At 39.2% G+C, this 18,411-nt stretch overlaps 1 protein-coding gene across 1 annotated transcript in view; it reads right to left on the bottom strand.

Annotated features, from left to right (window-relative positions):
* The window catches only part of RNF217 (ring finger protein 217), a gene marked incomplete at its 3' end in the record, with an annotated part of 33,978 nt that extends 17,792 nt beyond the window's left edge, over positions 1-16,186 (bottom strand). The window contains exon 1 of the mRNA XM_015821628.1: positions 15,596-16,186. Coding sequence (XP_015677114.1) covers positions 15,596-16,186 — 591 coding nt within the window. The remainder of the gene's footprint in view (positions 1-15,595) is intronic.
* Positions 16,187-18,411: the final 2,225 nt, after the last annotated feature.

The raw sequence follows: 18,411 nt of genomic DNA on the forward strand, positions 1-18,411 counted from the left end.
TCAGCCGCGAGTCCAGGAGGACACCCAGATTGCGCACCCTATCCGAGGGGGCCAGAGTTTCGCCCCCTATAGTCAGCGATGGAACCAGCTGACTATGCCGAGGCGCCGGTAGCCACAGCCACTCGGTCTTGGAAGGGTTGAGCCTGAGTCTGTTCCTCCCCATCCAGACCCTCACGGCCTCCAGACACCGGGTCATCACACAACAGCTTTTAGAAGAACCACCAATAATTGCTGTATTAACCTGTGACAGAACGAGAAATGTTGTCTCTTGGGAGTCCCTGTCTGTTGCTAAACTTCAAGCAGTAAGATGATACTGAAGATCTCTCTAAATTTGATCTGAAAAGTAAAAGTAGACATTCTTTTGTTCTAATAGTAGTAATAGATATTCTTCAATTGCCCTAGCCCAAATCCATTCAAGATCTGAAGGTAGGAATCAGTTCTACAAGTTGAACTTGAGAATAATATCAACAAAGACACAGTATTTCATATTTTGAAGAATATTTTCATCTAAAATTACCTTTTCCAACCTTGTACCCTCTTAAGACTACAAACTGTGCTGAGTATAGTGGGAATTGAATAACAGAACAACAACACAACAACATGTTAAGAAAAGCTTCTTGAAATGAACTACATTTATTTAATCCCTTCTCCTAAAATTCCATGCAGAAATGTAGATAAGATGTAAAACAACAATTATGCTATCATCTTTTTTTCTATTATAGTAGTGGAATTCCACTGATCCAATTTCATAATTGCTTAATTTCAACAGGTTCAATGGATTATTCCATCAATATGTTTCATGACCAACAAAAAATATTGATAGTATTTTAATTTCTGCAATTCTTGAACATTCAATAAAACCATAAAGGTTAAATGACTGGCAATATTATCCTTATAAGTTACTTTTTTATTATAAAGAAGCAGTGGGCCCCTCAATTTTAGTTGCTGGAATATTAACTGGAAGATACTGTAGAGTTCTTGTTTTTGCTATGACTTCTCTTAGTATCCGGCTGTTCACAGCTATTGCATAGTTACGCCATTAACTTGATTAGAATATTATTATTATTATTGTTGTTATTATTATTATTATTATTCACATCAACGTGAAATTAAAGCTGCCAGTTCTTTGAAGTTGGCCTTCATATACATCAAGTTCTTCCCAAGAACCTAGGATAGCAATGTATCAGCATTGTAAATCCAAGCAGTGTAGTCTTTTGTAGTTGGCAGATGAAAATTGTGTTAATGTGCAAATTTTCTAAGCGATGTCCAAGATTTTTTGATATGACATCCAGTGTGCTGATAACCACTGGGACCACCATGACTGGTTTATGCCATAATCTTCCTACTTCAGCTTTCAGATCTTGATACTTTGTGATCTTCTCCAATTATTTGTCTTCTATTCTACTATCCCCTAGTATTGCCATATCAGTTATCCATACTTCCTTCTTTTCAACCACAATTAAATCTGGTGTGTTATGAACCACTGTTTGCCTCATTGTTGGCCTCTTGTTAATCTTGGTGATAATCTCTGCTCATTTGGTGTTGATTGCTGATAAAGAGGTCTTTTTGTTCCCTTTTTGGCTTCTTTTGCTATGAATGGAAATGATTTCCTGATCATCACATTTCAACAGAGACTGTGAATTGAGAGGCAAATGGTCAAAATATTCATGCATACAATTTTAACATAAGAATAAATTATTTGAAGGCTAAAGTAAGGTTCAAAAGTGCCATAAAGTATTATATGAAATAATACCATATGGAGGCTTTACTTACATAATTATTTCAAGTATTACTTGCTATTTCAGAAGCAAAAAATAATTGTTTTAAAAATCTTAAAAAACAGGAATCATGAGCAACTAATAAGGGATTACTTTCACACATCCCCACTATCCTCTATTTATGATCTATATAAAGCTGAGTTTAGAGAAAACTATCTATATTTTATTTAAAAGTAAATATCCTGCTAAACACTTTGCAATAAAACATCTGCCCTGCAATATTTAGATCACCATGTATTACGTCAGCATACCAAAATGTGTTGAAAATTACACTAATATTTAGATACATTCATACATTTAGATACACTCATTTAAATCTGTGGTACAGAGCTATTTGGGACTAAGATCATACTTGGAATAGTGTCATGGGGTCACAAACAAAAAAAAAGGATGTTGAAACCTTGGAAAAAGTTCAGAGAAGAGCAACTAAAATAATCAAAGGCCTGGAGACTAAAACATGAAGAATGGCTGCAGGACTTGGGTTTGGCTAGTCTAAAGAAAAGAAGAAACAGGGGTGACATGATAGCAGTATTCCAGTATTTGAGGGGCTGCCACAAAGAATAGGGCATCCAACTATTCTCCAAAGCAGGACAAGAAACAATGGTTGGAAACTGACCAAAGAAAGAAGCAACCTGGAATTAAGAAGAAACGTCCTAATAGTGTGGAACAGCTTGCCTCCAGAAATCATGGACATTTTTAAGATGAGACTGGACAGCCACTTATCTGAGATAGTATAGGTTCTCCTGCTCAAGCAGGGGGCTGGACTAGAAGACCTCCAAGGTCCCTTTCTATTCTATTCTATTCTATTCTATTCTATTCTATTCTATTCTATTCTATTATTCTATTCTATTCTATTCTATTCTATTCTATTCTATAATAATGTTATTTAACTTAGAATTAGAATTAAATTTAGATTTAATTTAAGCACAGGGTTATTCCTGATGCATTTTATAGTTCTCATTTAGTCACATTAAAAAATGTAGTTTGGCAACAACTTTTGGAAGGGCTTTAGGGGCCACACCCAACCCATGCAGAGCCCTACAGATGTCATAATGTGCATTTTTGCTTCACATTATAGCATTTAGAGAAGAATGTAGCAGGTTCCGCAGCTAGAATTGCCAGGTAATCAGTCAAATGGAGTGATGAACAATAACATTTTACTAATGCTTCATATATAATTTAATATTAATACAGTAATCTAATAACTCTGACGTACAAATATGGTAACAGTAAGTTACTGTCAGCCCCCTCCCCCACACTCACACCCACACAAACCATAAGCCAGACAAGAAACACAGATGAACTAATTCTACTTCATTGTGAGGTTACATTGACAGAATTTTCCAATTACAAATTTCCAACCACCATTCTTTTAACCATCTGAACAATTAAGAGTGGGTCCTTCCTAATTTTCTGTGACTGATAAGGGAGGGGAGGTCCTGCTTCTCTTGTCTGATGTGTTTCCTAGACAGCATCTCTTCCCCCTTTTTCCCCAAGGTCATCTACACATTCCATTACAGCTACAGAAATCAATGAGTATGTAGATACATTAAAGCAGCAGTCATCAATAAAGCATGCTTTATTGTGCTGGAGTTGCAATTCCCACATAACAGCGCAACCCTAACACAATTGGAAGGCGATAGCTTGGAGAAGGTTACAATAGTATCAGCTGTATTTAAAAGTTGAGTGCAAGGTAAATTAATTCAATGATTAGTATATAAATTAGTGGTAAGAGACAGCGAGTCACCACAGTCTGAATGTTCCTCTTGCTCTGAGTCCCTGGTGTCTAGTTTATCAAGAAGCAAAACATCCTTTCAGTTAAAATAGTTCTTGCAGGTGCAACTGACAACAACAACAACAAAATCTGGTTTAACAATTTTATTATTTTCTCCTTAGGAGTTTTGTTTCCATAGAATGTGTCTAAATCCAAAATCAAAATTATTTGAATAGAAACTTTGTTTTCTTTTCAAGACTATTTAACAGTGTTTCAGAAACTGATTTTGAAACAAAGAAAATATCTCTTCCAATCTTATCTATTCTTTCAAAGTATATAAATATCTACAGATGATGCATATGTTATTTTATTTAGCACAGATAAATATTTCTCACTGCGTACATTTTCATAGCTTAAAGAACCCAACTTTGTAATAGTACCATTTGTCTGAAATTTAATTCAAATTCCATTTGCTTCCAAGCTTGAGTCATAAAAACGTAATGCTGTTTATCATATCAATTAATGTAAAAGTAGAATCTGTAAACTCTTTAATTCAATATTTGTAAAGAACTTCCCTTGCCACATCTTTATCCCAAAACATTAAACATTCTTCTGCAGTAGACTGAGTACCTTTTCCAAAAGTTCTTCATCTTCAAAACATTTTAATACAGAAATTGAAATCACAAAATGTTCATCTAGCACAGTGTTTCTCAACCTTGACAATTTTAAGGCATGTGGACTTCAACTCCCAGAATTCCACAGCCAGCAATGCTGGCTGTGGAATTCTGGGAGTTGAAGTCCACATGCCTTAAAATTGTCAAGGTTGAGAAACACTGACCTAGCATGAAACATTCTCAATTCCGTAGAACTTAGAATTCTTCCAAAGGGAGCTTTCAGAAACAGATATTGTATCATTTCATTAACTGAAACTTATCTGGCAAAAAGTTAACACACTGAGATTTAAATCCCAAGCAACTTATTTCTGAATTAATGCATTTCCTCTTAATGAAGCAAACTTCATTTCGGTTGCCTTATTATTTTGGGGACAAAACCACAATCATCCTTGGATTAAGGACAGAAAGAATGAACCAGTTTCTTCAGACAACCAATTCTGCATGATATGAAATGACTGAAAATAATTAGATACTTTATTTTTACTGAGTCCTTATAGAAAAGGAAAAAAGTTATTACATGACTGTCTACCTATGATGTCTAAGCAACTTGACAAGTCCTATATTAAAAGCACCTCAAGTGAAATGAAGTAGGGGAGATAGCAGGCAATGATTACCAAGTGCTTGGAACCTCCCCCAAACAAACACATCAGACAGACAAGAATATTGGAAAATATTAATTATTTTTAAACAGAACTAAATTAACTGAATCAAATTTCAGAAGTAGGAACAATTTAATACATTTTACATCAATCTGACCTTATTGCTGAAAAGCCATAGCTATAAGGAAACAAACAAACAGCTATTATAAATAGCCATTATGCATTGTTTTTTACTTTTAACAATTGTATTAAATGATAAGATTTAAAGAACACTTGGTTTCTTAAGACAGAGTGTGATTACTTTTATTGGATTTGCCACAGTTTACGATTCTGAGTATAGAGTTCCTACTCAGCATAAAAACATACAAAAGAAAATAATATAACATATAATTTTATAATAAGACTAGGAGTTAGGAATAAAATACAATCAACTGGTCATAATTAACCATTTTAAAGCTGAAGGGAAAATGTAATCAGTTTAACTAGCAAGGTCTTAATAGACTTCCTAAATTGCCAAAAGGAAAGGTGTCGTTTGAATATCCAAGAAAAACCGGTACCATAGGAGGGAGCTACAGTTTGTTTCCTAAGAGGAGCAGTATATCATTCTAGGAGAACTTCCAAGTTGTAACTCAGGTCAATACAATAGAGACCAACCCAGTCCAGAACTATTGTGGCAAACTGCTCTGGAGTTGAATGGGATACAAACCCAGAGCCATACCATCCTGAAGGGGTTAAGACTCAATCTACCTCTGCCTTTCCAGACCCAAACAGCCTGCAGGTATCCGCACAGATTTCAATGGCATTACCTTAGGTACTGAAAATATCTAAGCCCGTGCTGAAGAATAACTTCACTCCATAACAGTGAAGCCTAGAACTTTTTCCCCATCACTATCAACCGGAACCACCCCTGTAGGAATCACTGTGGAACAGAGCCTCCCAATCCAAATCCTTGATGGATTCCATAATTGATAATACTGAAGGGCAATGAGAGAGATCAAACAGCACTAGGAGGATCACACTTCCCCTATCTCAGTGGTTCTCAACCTGTGGGTCGGGACCCCATTTGGGGTCGATCGACCATTTCACGGGGGTCGCCAAGCAAGGCTGTCCGCCATTTTTTTTGTCCATTTTTTCCCCCTTTTCTGGCAGGTGCCTTACCTCCCTTGGGCTGGGCCAGCTGGTGGTCAGCCTGCTCTGTCTCTGCCGCTTGCCAGCTACGCCTCGGCCGGCACAGGGGGCGGAACCACGCATGGGCGGCGCTCCCGGGCAAAGTCCTCAACTTACAACCGGTTGGGTAGTCCTCGACTTACGACCGGTTTAGTCCTCGACTTACGACCAGTTTAGTCCTTGACTTATGACCGGTTTAGTCCTCGACTTACGACCGGTTGGGATCGCGGCATTAAAAAGGTTGAGAACCACTGCCCTATCTGGTTTTACCGGAGGTTACCCACAATGCAAACAATGTCATCTTTGTACTGTGCCCAAACCTGAAATCTGATAAAATGGGTCTGATTCTTCCAGGGCTGTCTAAGTTGCAGCCCCACGACTTTCTTAACAACCTTCCCCAAAAGAGAAGATTGAAACCATAATTTTCAGAATGTCCATGTAATGCAATGGAAGCACCTACTGCTTCCTTCAGGGAGATGCCCGTTCCCTTTACTTAGCAATGCCTTTATTACCACCTCAATATAGGGTTCTAGCACCTCCCCAGAGGCTTTCACCAACTAGGAAGGGAAGAGATTCAGACTACATGAGGAAAGTCAATGCTGAGGTTCACCCTGTCCAGTTCCTTGCATATTACAGAATCAAAGTCCTCACAGGTAACCTGATAAGATGTAGTTTCAGTCACTTCCTCTGGATTTGCCCAGCTGGCATCTAACTCCAAGGAAACCTAAGTGATTTTGTCCTCCTAAGAAATTTACCGCAATGGCCTTCCAGACAATTCTTCTGCCTATCCTTTTCTAGCAGAGTCTGTCCATCCTAGCATTGAATGGCACTTTACAGACACAGTAAGAGCAGAGAATACCGAGCTGTTCTGGTAACTTATAGGGTAAACCCAAATATGGAGTCTTACCATTGTCTTGTCAAATTAGGTTTTTGTGAAATCCCAATGGCACCCTAGACATATTTGTTTGTTTGTTTGATCTCTTTAAAGCTTCTCAGAAAAACAATAAGCTACCAGAATGGCAAAGCAAGAGAGGCAATTCAGTACAATTTCATCTAACACACGGGTATCAAACTCGCCACATCCCGTGACGTGTTGTGACTTTTTTTGCATTTCCGAAGCTGGGGTGGGCGCGACCTCCGTATGATGCAACCGGCCGGCCGGCCGGCAGTTTAATACCTTTGATCTAACACCATTGTTGTCCATTCTATTTCAGCAACCACAGTTAAATATCTCAGTGGAAATGCCATTATAGTCTCAGAAAACTCTTCAAGTGAGTTTGGAAACCACATATTTCCACTGGATTATTTTACATGATGATCTTTCGACTTTTCTTGTATCCGCATTAAATTACAAGTTTCCAACCACAAAAGTTTTAGCTAGATAGCATAATAGACCATAAGTGGTGTGGTTGGCAAGCTAAATATGTGCTTTTTAAATTAGGGTAACCCACCAAGTACAATCATGGCTTAATGTGCCTCTTTTTTTTTCATTTAATGGCAGCAATGTTTTTAAAATGGCATTCACTATGTTATTGAATCAAATAAGAAACAGTAAACAAGAAAAATGACTATTAACATTTAAAAAAATCCCTTTCAGAATTGATCTTAGTCCAACCCATTTTGGAATTTGGTAATTATGCTGATGTTGGAAATTTTGCAATAAACCATTCATAGCCTGAAATTGTCCAGTCATGCTAGATTACAAATCTCAGAATTCTCAGTAACCAGAGACCAGGAGCAGAATAGTTTGGGAAAGCTGATATATAGTAGGGCAGGGGTCCCCAACCCTCAGTCCATGGACCAGTACTGGGCCATGACATGCCAGCAATTGGTCCGCACAAACAAGTGAAACCCCATCCGCAAGATGCAGGCAGCACACAAAACCATGCACCATCCGGTCTGTGGAAAAACCTCTCTCTATAGAACCGGTCCCTGGTGCCCAAAAGGTTGGGGACCTCTAGATGAAATGGGCAGCATATAAATTTCATAATAAATTTCAGCAATTGTTCAAACTAGCATGTATGGTAGGGAAAAAAAAGTAATTTTTGTGGAAAAAGTTTTCTTTCTCTTGCATTGGACAAGGCCTATATTTACTGGCAGGAAAAAGGGATACAGGGGGTCCTCGATTTACAACAATTTGTTTAGTGACCAGTCAAAGTTACAACAGCATTGAAAAATGTGACTTATGACTGTCTTTCACAGTTACTACCTTTGCAGCATCTCCATGATCATGTGATCAAAATTCAGATGCTTGGCAACTGGTTCATATTTAGGACCAGTGTTGCATCCCAAAGTCACATGATCACCTTTTGTGACCTTCTCACGAGCAAAGTCAGTGGGGAAGCTATGTTCATTTAACAACCGGGTTACTTATCAACTGCAGTGATTCACTTAACGATGGCAAGAAAATTCCTAAAATAGGGCAAAATTTGCTTAACAAATGTCTCACTTAACAGAAATTTTGTGCTCAATTGTGGTTGTAAGTTGAGGACTACCTGTGTTACATTTGAATCTTCAAACCTGTCTTCCCTCAATCCAGTAAGAGCCTGCTATAAAAAACTGTGCTTCGTTATCACTAAAAAGAACATGATAGCTAACACTATGGTAGTTACTTTAATAGCACTGCTTCTGAAGAAATCTCAACCATTTCATTTAAAATTGCACCCCATATAAATCATTCTAAGAAAGAATCAAACATAAAAGCAGTAAGGTTAGGGGTATGTTAGGGTGCATTTGGTCTCTATACAGCTGGTTGAATTGGGTCCATCAACAGAACAGAATAACAGAATTGGAAGGGACCTTGGAGGTCTTCTAGTCCAACATGCTGCACAAGCAGGAGACCCTCTACCATTCCAGACAAATGGCTGCCCAAGTCTCTTCTTAAAAGCCTTCAGTGATGGAGCAGCCACAACTTCTGAAGGCAAGCCATTCGACTAATTGTTCTCACTGTTACGAAATACCTCCCTAGTTGTAACTTCTTTGCTTGATTAGTTTCCATCCATTGCTTCTTTTGTTGCTTTGGAAAATAGGTTGACCCCCTCTTCTGTGTGGTAGCCCCTCAAGATTCACTGGACTATGTTATAAGAAGAATAGCTTTCACTGTCCAAAACAGGTAAAACTCCAATTTGACTCAAAGATCATGACTCAAAAAAAGAAAAGAAAAGCGTAACTTCTCTATAAGAAGGTATTTCCTCAGATTCAACATAATAAATTGCAACTCCAAATTGCTGGAAACTCAATTTAAAAAGCCTAGGCAATCCATATAATGCAAAAATATTTGAGTTGAGCCATCACAGCATACTCTGAACAGTATATTGAACACAGGGCAGCATTACTTTATAGAAAACATACAGACACACATAGAGTGCATTTTCCATAGAGTACATACATATCAAGCATTCAACAGAATTTACCGACCTAGTATTACCAGTTTTTTAGGGGAGCAAGACGTATGCAGTTAAAGGGCTTCAAGAATTATTGGAGCAGCTGTGTGAATGCAGTAAAGTCCCTTAACACTTCATAGCATACATATTAGTTAATATTTGGGGGCTATTAATGCACACATTTATGTAATCGATTGAATCCCCACATTCCCTGAAACTTGCTTGAGAAATTTAGCCAGTTGTTCTTCTTGCCTTAAAGTAGCACACCGAAATAACAACTTAAATTTATATGCTATCTTTATATGCTCTTAGGACAGTTTACGTATTGTTAAAACATTTAGAAACAAAGAAGCAACAGCAGTTCATCATGTAATACCCAAGGTAATTCATAGAGAGTTATCTTGATCCGATGATAAAGGACTATAATCCATAACTTGATAAGAGAAAGTAAGTTCAGTACAGCAAAAAAACACTTCATATATATGGTTGGAAATTAAAAAGGCTAACATATTACCAGATACATTTTTTGTCACACCTGAGCCCTATACAGAAACAATTTAATAAAAAAAATAAAGTTCAATTAATAATTGGCTGGAAAAACTCTGCTGAAGATGTGACTCAGCTTACTCAAAATGATGCCTATTTTTGCCTGCTGACTCCACAGGCTTCTATCTCCAGCTGTTCATTATCTGTCTGACATTACAGTAGTGTAATACTATTCTTTCAGTTCATTAACAGCATGCAGTATACAGTGTTTAATAAATTTAAATCTGAATAAATTTTCTTTGCACCTATATTTGAAATTATAAGTCACTTGGAATTAAACTACATTCATATAACAATGTACATCATATAGGGAATCAAACAGAAATTATTATGTGGAATTTTATAATAAATGATTACTTCAAATTTTAATATAGAGAGGAATGCTCTGTACAGATTTGTTGTTATTCCAGCCTAGTGGAATTATGATAAAATATATTAAAGAATATACATAGTTGGAAGAGTTAAACCTATTATTATTAAACAAAGTGTGTGTAATTCACACGCATACACAAAACACAGAAATGTTTCTGCTGACACAGTCATTAGTCAGCAGCAGAACAGGAAAGGGAATCCTTTTCCTTGAGAATCTTACAAAATTTGATTAAAGAGTGAAACATTTTGAAAATGTTTGCCAAAGATAGAGTTGGACATTCCCCCCATCGCTTGACATAACCCTGAAGACTGAAGCAGCTTTAGAATTACTTCTAGCTGAAATCTTAAGTATGTCCTATTCTTCTCACCAGAAATAGTTAAAGAAAAAATTAAGAATATTCTTGCCATAACATTCATTCCTTGTTTAATCACTATAGCGGCTCCCAACCGTTTCTATATCCCGCACCCCTAGAACGCTTCTGATATATTCTCGTACTCCTTACAAAAGTTCAAAATAACGAATTATGTATATACACTATAATTTTGAAACTTCTAAACCCAAGTTTTCACACCCCCTGGAATATCGTCTCACACCCCCAGGGGGTGCGAGCACCCCTGGGTTGGGAACCCCTGATCTAAGGCATACAAGGGTCAATTCATTACAGGCACTGTGTAGGTTCACATGTTAAATTAAGCTATGGTTTGTTCAGCTATATTTTGTTGGAAAAAAACCCACAATTGCCTAGTTTCACACATTGTTTTACGCCTGTCAAATACCACAATAGCTGGATGCACATAAAATGCTATGCCCAAAGCAAACAAATATAATTATGGCTTATTGTGATGTCTCATTTTCTTATTGTGTATTATTGCCTTGTATAATCCAGTTATTTCCTATTATTTGGTTCAAGACAGCACATGACCAACCCATGTTTTGAAGTATACTGCTGATATAATGTTATCATGCAAAATATTTCCTATTTCCTGGCCAAGCTATGCTGAAGGAGCTGACACAATTTTGTGTATCAAAAATGAGACAAGAACCAATTACATGCACTTTTATCCTACCTAATCTAGCAGGCATTTCTATGGTGTATTCTACAGAATACAAAAAAGGCAAGAAAGGGGCTAAACCAGTGGTGGGATTCAAATATGAGAACAACCGGTTCTCTGTATGGATGCCATTCTGGGCTTGGGTAACAAAAAAACAGCTACCGGTTCTGCCGAAGTGGTGCGAACTGGCTGAATCCCACCATTGGGCTAAACACAGTACACATCATATTTTTCATATATTAAAAAAAAAACCTTTTTTAATTATTTAGTATATTTAAACAAACATTTGCTCAGGACTTTGCAAGATGAGGACCTACAACCCTAATTGTCTAAAACAGTATGTGTTACTGTTGGTCATTATGACCTTGATTTAGTGCTTCTAGTATTCAAAGGTCCTTCAAGCCCCAGCCCCATTTCAAGGGTCTTCAAGTGATCAATTCAGATAAGCCATCTCAACAGATTGTCTCTGAGGCACCTTAAAAGTAATTGTCACTTCAGATGCAAAAAAAAAAAAAAGCAATCCTATTCAGTTCAATTTATTATTATTGCAGTAAAGACATATAACCATTAAGATTTGGAGTGAGTGAAAGCTTGATACTTAGCTAAAATCAACATCTGTACCCATAGTTCTACTGTATATGGTGGTATGAGCTTTAATTGACATTTATCAGTAACTGATATCCCCTTTCCCCAATTAGTATTTTAAATATTTTATTGTGTTTGCTGGGTTATGGAAAACACCTCTCTGTACTTTCTAGAACAAAGAAAAGTCACAAATGATAAACAATGTAACACTGACCTATTCCCAAAGATGTTGTAAGATTGAAGGAATAATATTACTGTCACGTTATATACTATTTTTAACTTTCCTTCAACATACGAACTTATTAAGTGCCTGCAGTATAGTAAACATACAACTAAACTATATAAGCATACAATAACTATTTTTCCATTGTGACCAAAAAATCACTATGAAATTAAATTCCTTTTTATAATTCAGGTGTTTGTGTGTATCTGTTTAAAATTAAAATTAAACACAAAAATATCTTTCAAGATAAATTACCCTGCCTCTTGGTCAACTGCTTGGAATAATGTCACTAGAGTCTCAAAATTGCCCAGTTCCCTCAGCCTCTGGGGAAATTAGGGAAACAAAAATGATTGAGAACTTTTATAGAATAAAATGAGGAAGTCTGCCTATTAGTAGGCATTATCAGCAAGCCAACATTCCACCTATCCTGAAAGACCTGAATTTTCTATCAAGTTAAATAATACACTTTTTTTAAAAGAAGACCATCAAGACTAGCAACAAAACAAAACAAAAACATTAGCACCAAAACTGAGCATAGGATTTTATTTTTACTGGAAGAAGAGAGCAAATGTAAAATATTAAATAACCTTTCATCCAATTTCATATCTCAATGATTCAGTTTAAAAATACCACAAAAATGTAGTCGTAAAGAGGACATGTTTTTTGTCAATCATGTAGATCAGGGGTAGGCAACCTTGACTCTTTTATGACTCGTGGACTTCAACTTCCAGAATTCCTGAGCCAGCTGGCTCAGGAATTCTGGGAGTTGAAGTCCACGAGTCATAAAAGAGCCAAGGTTGCCTACCCCTGATGTAGATAAAACTTCTGTAGTGTCCCAGATTCTTTGATATAAATATGGAATTCTTCTTTATAGACTACTATTAGATTACTTAGCCACATCACTCTTGAATAGCTTGCTCCTACATCACAGGGCTGTTAATATGTATAAAAAAATATTTTATCTTACTCTCTTTTCTTTATTTTGTCTGAAGATTCTTTTATTTCTGATATTTGTAATTTGTTCTAGGAGTATTTTCAGATGAATAGAGAGTATAAGAGCTTTAAATACTTTGGTATATATAGAAAATAGAAATAAAAGATCACATTGATATTTAAACATTTTTTATGAATATAAAAATATCTTCAATAGAGCTTAGAGTATCTTGGTTAAATACATATCCAAGTTATTCACCTGATTAAAACTGATTAAAAGTTTTAACCTGGAAAGTCAATTACTGACCTGATTCATCTAACCTGTTAAGTCACAGTTTATTAACTAAACTACAATTATCTGGGTTCACAATATTAATTCATAACATGATTTGTGTAATCTATGTAACACATTTGCAAAACATAGCTATGGCTTAGCAGAATGTATGAACCTAACTCAGAAAACTATAGTTAAAACAAGCCTTGGCTTAGGATAAGAATGAACTCAGCAAACCTCTCTTGTAAAAATTATGGTATTATCATCAACTATGAGATAAAAGGGAAAAAATGCAAGCAAAGTGTCAGCAATATGTTGATAGGATCACTTTTTGATAAGTAAACTAGCATTATAGAAGACACAAACTTCAGGCTGCTAATTTTACTAATCTCTTTCACTCTTGCACCTTTTTTTTTTTATTAGCTTAATAGTTTTAGGAAAAACTGAAAAGCCTTTTCACCTACTATAACTTTCAAGGTTTCCCCCCCATCTTTACAGAGGAATAGATCCATTTATATCTTTTTTTAAAAAAATTACTATTCCTGCACTGATTTTAACTTTAAAAGAAATGCAGAATTGAATTCTTGTGAAGACAGTCCTTGGGAGAGAGAAAATCAAAACACAACACAAAATGTAACTAACATTTAAAAAAAAATTGCAGACGTGTCTGGGTGTGCGTCCCATAGGAGGAGCTGCAGTTATATGATTTGCAACAGAACTCAGGCATTAGAGCAGCAATGGATTGTTGATATTGAGAAGAAAAGAAAGGAATTATTCACAAAAAAATGCCAAATGCCACATGCCATTTCCCACAGCATTCAGTAAAGTAAAAAGTCTCCTTCAAATTGAGCTTGATTCTCAATGACTACAGTCCATGGTTAGGGTCCATGTAGTTTTCTACATAACAACATGGAAGAATTTGTTATCTTCTTTGAAGATGTTTCCACCTCCACCCCCGCTTTCTATTTCTTCTATTTCAGCGGTTCTCAACCTTTTCTTCACCAAGGACCCCCTTTAAATACCCTTTGTGGTCATAGACCATGGCCAGGGACCTGCAAGACTTAACTCGATGTTTAAATAATAACATTTCTTCAAGCTTTCGCAGACCCCCTGTGGGCCCCCAGGCGTTGGCAGACCGCAGGTAAATAACCACTTTTCTATTCCATATCTTCCCATCCATGCTCTAATCTGATCTGGTCCAACCTAGTGTAAATTCAAATCCGAAAAAAGGCTGCATTACCTTCTCACTGCACTGCCTTCAATGGCTTCTATGACAGACAAAACACTCAGCTGATACCAATCACCACTCTCTCCCCACACAAAAGAAGCAGGAGGCTTCAAGGAAAGTATGACATTTGAGTTCTGTGTAGAGGACCAAAGAGAAATGAGAGGAAAAAGGAAGAACAGGAAATTTAGGGATACAGGGCTGGAACAGGAAGTGTGTGTGGGGTGGTCATGGTACTGATAGAAAAGGTGATACTAACTAAACCATGTGGAGCAGGGGTAGTCAACCTTGGCTCTTTTATGACTCGTGGACTTCAACTCCCAGAATTCCTGAGCCAGCTAAGCTAAGCTAAGCTAATTCCTGAGCCAGCTGAGCTAAGCTGGCTCAGGAATTCTGGGAGTTGAAGTCCACGAGTCATAAAAGAGCCAAGGTTGACTACCCCTGGTGTGGAGGATAACAAAAAAAAAAAGAATTTAGGCAGTCCACTCAGGAAGAACATGGGGGGCATTCCACATTCAAGAAGCCCTACGATCACACACGAAAAAGGAAAACAAGACGGCTTGGAATCTAAGGGCTAGAAGAAGATTTAAGCCAAGTCTTCCCCGACTTCCTGACTGGAAGCTTCATCCCCTAAATCAGGGATCCTCAACCTTGGCAACTTTAAGACTTGTGGACTTCAACTCCCAGAATTCCTCAGCCAGCAGCTGGCTGAGGAATTCTGGGAGTTGAAGTCCACAAGTCTTAAAGTTGCCAAGGTTGAGGACCCCTGCCCTAAATACAATATAGTCGTGCCTTTGTGGCTCGGGTAGACAGCAGGTTTCCACGGACCGGGAGGACAGAATTCTGCACATGTGCCGAGCGCTAATCCCCCGCACGGATTTTACAGACGCCCGCAGGAGACAGAAGAACGGCCGACTCGGGATCGCCATCGGAGGCAAACCAGGGAGAGGCGCCTCCCGGCGAAGACCCCAGGCCTTTGGGGAAGGGGAGGCATCCCCCCCCAACCGATCCGGGGAAAGGGAGAGAAGGACGGGCCAAGGGCAACTGCGCAAAAGCTGTCTGTACCCACTTGCGAGCTGAGATAGCGCTTGAGGCACGCTTCGCAGACCGGCTTCTTGCAACACGGCAGCGGCTTCAGGGGCTTCTCCTCCAGACAGACGCGGCAAGAGAGCACCAGGAGGGGGCCGGAGATCAGCCCGGAGAAAGATTCGGGCAGAAGGTACAGGTCAACCTCGACGTTTCCGGAAGGGGTCCCTTTTCCTCCAGCTCCCACTACACTTGGCTGGGAGGGCGGCGGCGGCGAGACAGCGGGCGGGGGGTCTCCTTGTCGGCCCTCTCCTGGAGTTGGAGGAGCAGGCGGGCCGTCGTGGGACTGCTCGCTCTCCGCCCGGGAGACGGGCCTCAAAGGAAGCCGGCAGCTGTTGCTACTTGGTGCTTCCGAGCGTGGACCCTCCTCCGAGGGAGCCCCGCCACCGTCGCCGGCCTCCTGGCCTTGCGGTTCAGCAGGCGGCGGTCCAGCATCGTCCTCTTGCTGTGGCCTCGGTGTCCTTCCACTGACGGTGGGGAGCGGAGGTTGAGTCTCCGTGCCGGAGAGACGCGGCTGGGGGGCGGCTCCGTCTGGCTCCGGCGGGGAGCTGGCCGTGCTCAGACGCTCCCCCATGCCCGCCGCCCCTGCAGCCACCCGCGCCGAAGCTGCTTCCCATCCAGTTCCCAAGCCGGAACTGGCCTTCGCACCCAAACCGCGAGAGAACTCCTTCCCGAAGCGACCGTCGGGATCCCTGCAAAGCAAGCCAGGCGGAGCAGCCACTCGCAGGTCTCCTCGCCGAGGACCCGACGCCCTGACGCGGCACCGCCTCCTCCTGTTCGACTCGCCGAGTTCAAAGAGAAGGAGCTCCGCCCCCCCCGCGCCGCGCGCGCACGACACACCGCCTCGTATTACCTACCTTCCTCTTTGCGGGATGGTATCCAGCTCGCGGGCGCTCCTACCATTCCCCCCCCCCACTCTCTTCGACGTTTCAGTTCAGTCATAATAATGCCACCTTTCTCTTAGCTTGTGTGTGAATGGGACATACGTGCAGCCTAGATTTCTTTTTCCCGAAAGGGATTGTTTTTGAAAGAGCCTTAGTTTCCCTGAACTCGCCGCCTCATTTGATTAGCTTTCCTTTTCAAATAGTTGAAGTTATGCAGGTTTAATCAAAAGTGCGAGGGAAAGGGGAGGGGAGGGGCGGGGAGGAATCAAAGTTGTTAAACTGAATAAGCGTGATATTTATATATTATTTTTATATCGTATATTAAGTTACCCCTCACCGATTTACATCAGGGATTTACCTTAAGCCACAGCCTGGCTGATTTTGATTAGCCAAGCTGTGGTAAGGAAAGATTGTTCAATAAGGTCATTTTAACCCACGATCGGCTGAGTAAACGAAAGAAATCAAACAGGGCTGCTGCCGTCACTAAGGAGGATCAGGAAAAGAACAGAAGGCAGCTGAGAAATGCTACCTTATAGGAGAGAACTCAGGAGAGAACAGTTACACTGGATGAAAATAATGATTACATTGTAACTAAAATATAAAAATTATAATAAAATACGTAGGTAAATAACAGTTATATTAGAAGTAAAATGTTCTCTATGAGTTGGTGGCCAGCCAACTTAGACTGTCAATTGAAAAAAGAAAGTGAGAACTTGTCAAGCAGGACAAGTGGGGAGGTAGTACAGCTGGCTTAAATTTTAAGTCAAAGCACTCTAGCACTTAATATTTTTTCTTGCTTACATGTAGTTTCTTGCTTACATATAGACATCCCTAAGTTCTCCACTTTTATTTTATTGAACAATAGCTAAACGGTAGGTGTATTCACAACTGGTATACAGTAATGTGTAGAAAACCAGAAGCATATAGAAATAGGACTCAATTAGTATCAGGACTTAGAAATAATGCTTTTGATTGATCTGTAAACATTTTGCTTGCCACAGGTTTCCAGAAGTGATTTTTCAGCAACAAACGTTTCTCAGAACTTTTATGTTAATATCTATACATTCTGAGACTTTTGGTTTACCATCGCAGCCGCCGCGGATGCTGGAAGGCAAGCTCCGTCTTCCGCATTCGATTTCACACCGCTGGGGAACTCTGGAAAGAGTCGAAAGTCGCCCTGTAGGGGCAACCAGCAACCGCTTGATCACAAGAGGGCGGTAGTCCTTCTGCTCGATCCGGGGCAGCCCTCCAAACTGGCAGACAAAAGACCGGCCATAGAAATATGGCTTGTCACTAGGCTGAAGACAGCCAAAGTCAAACTTACCACTAGGTACTCCAAAGCAGCGCAGATGAGACTGGGTGACATCTGAACCTCTCTTTAATCCCAAGTATTTTTTTTTCTCCTGCAAAAGCTGCCCAAAGTATCTTTCCCCCTGTGAGGAGAGAGGGAAGGGAACTTTTATCCCTCTAAGAATAGTGGCGACTGACTATCCAGGGGAGTTAAAACACTGAAAGAATAACCTTAATCTAACTGGATTTATATGCTTCTAGAATTTGGGGACCAAAAGATTTCTTATCCTTATTGAAGACTTTGGTTTTTATTTACAAAAAAGAAATAAAATTGGAAAAAGGATTACAAAAATTTTGGACTTAAAAACCTTAAATGGCATTGGGGACATCTTGTGGCTAAGTTTGATATTACAACTTGTTATTGTCTAAGGAGACTTGGCTGGAAGCCCAGACTACAGATAAGACTTTTTCAAACTTGACAATTATCAGCTGTGAGAAGCTCAGCTGTGTTCTATACTCAGTTATAAAATTATTTTCATTCTCTGACTTTAAAGCTCTTAATTTAATACACTACTAAGAGAATATGGATGAAGACCAGGAACAGATTCTCCTTATGTTAAAAGCA

The sequence above is a fragment of the Protobothrops mucrosquamatus genome, unplaced genomic scaffold (assembly GCF_001527695.2).
Source record: "Protobothrops mucrosquamatus isolate PMUCROS unplaced genomic scaffold, P.Mucros_1.0 scaffold1368, whole genome shotgun sequence".
NCBI classification, from domain to species: domain Eukaryota; kingdom Metazoa; phylum Chordata; class Lepidosauria; order Squamata; family Viperidae; genus Protobothrops; species Protobothrops mucrosquamatus.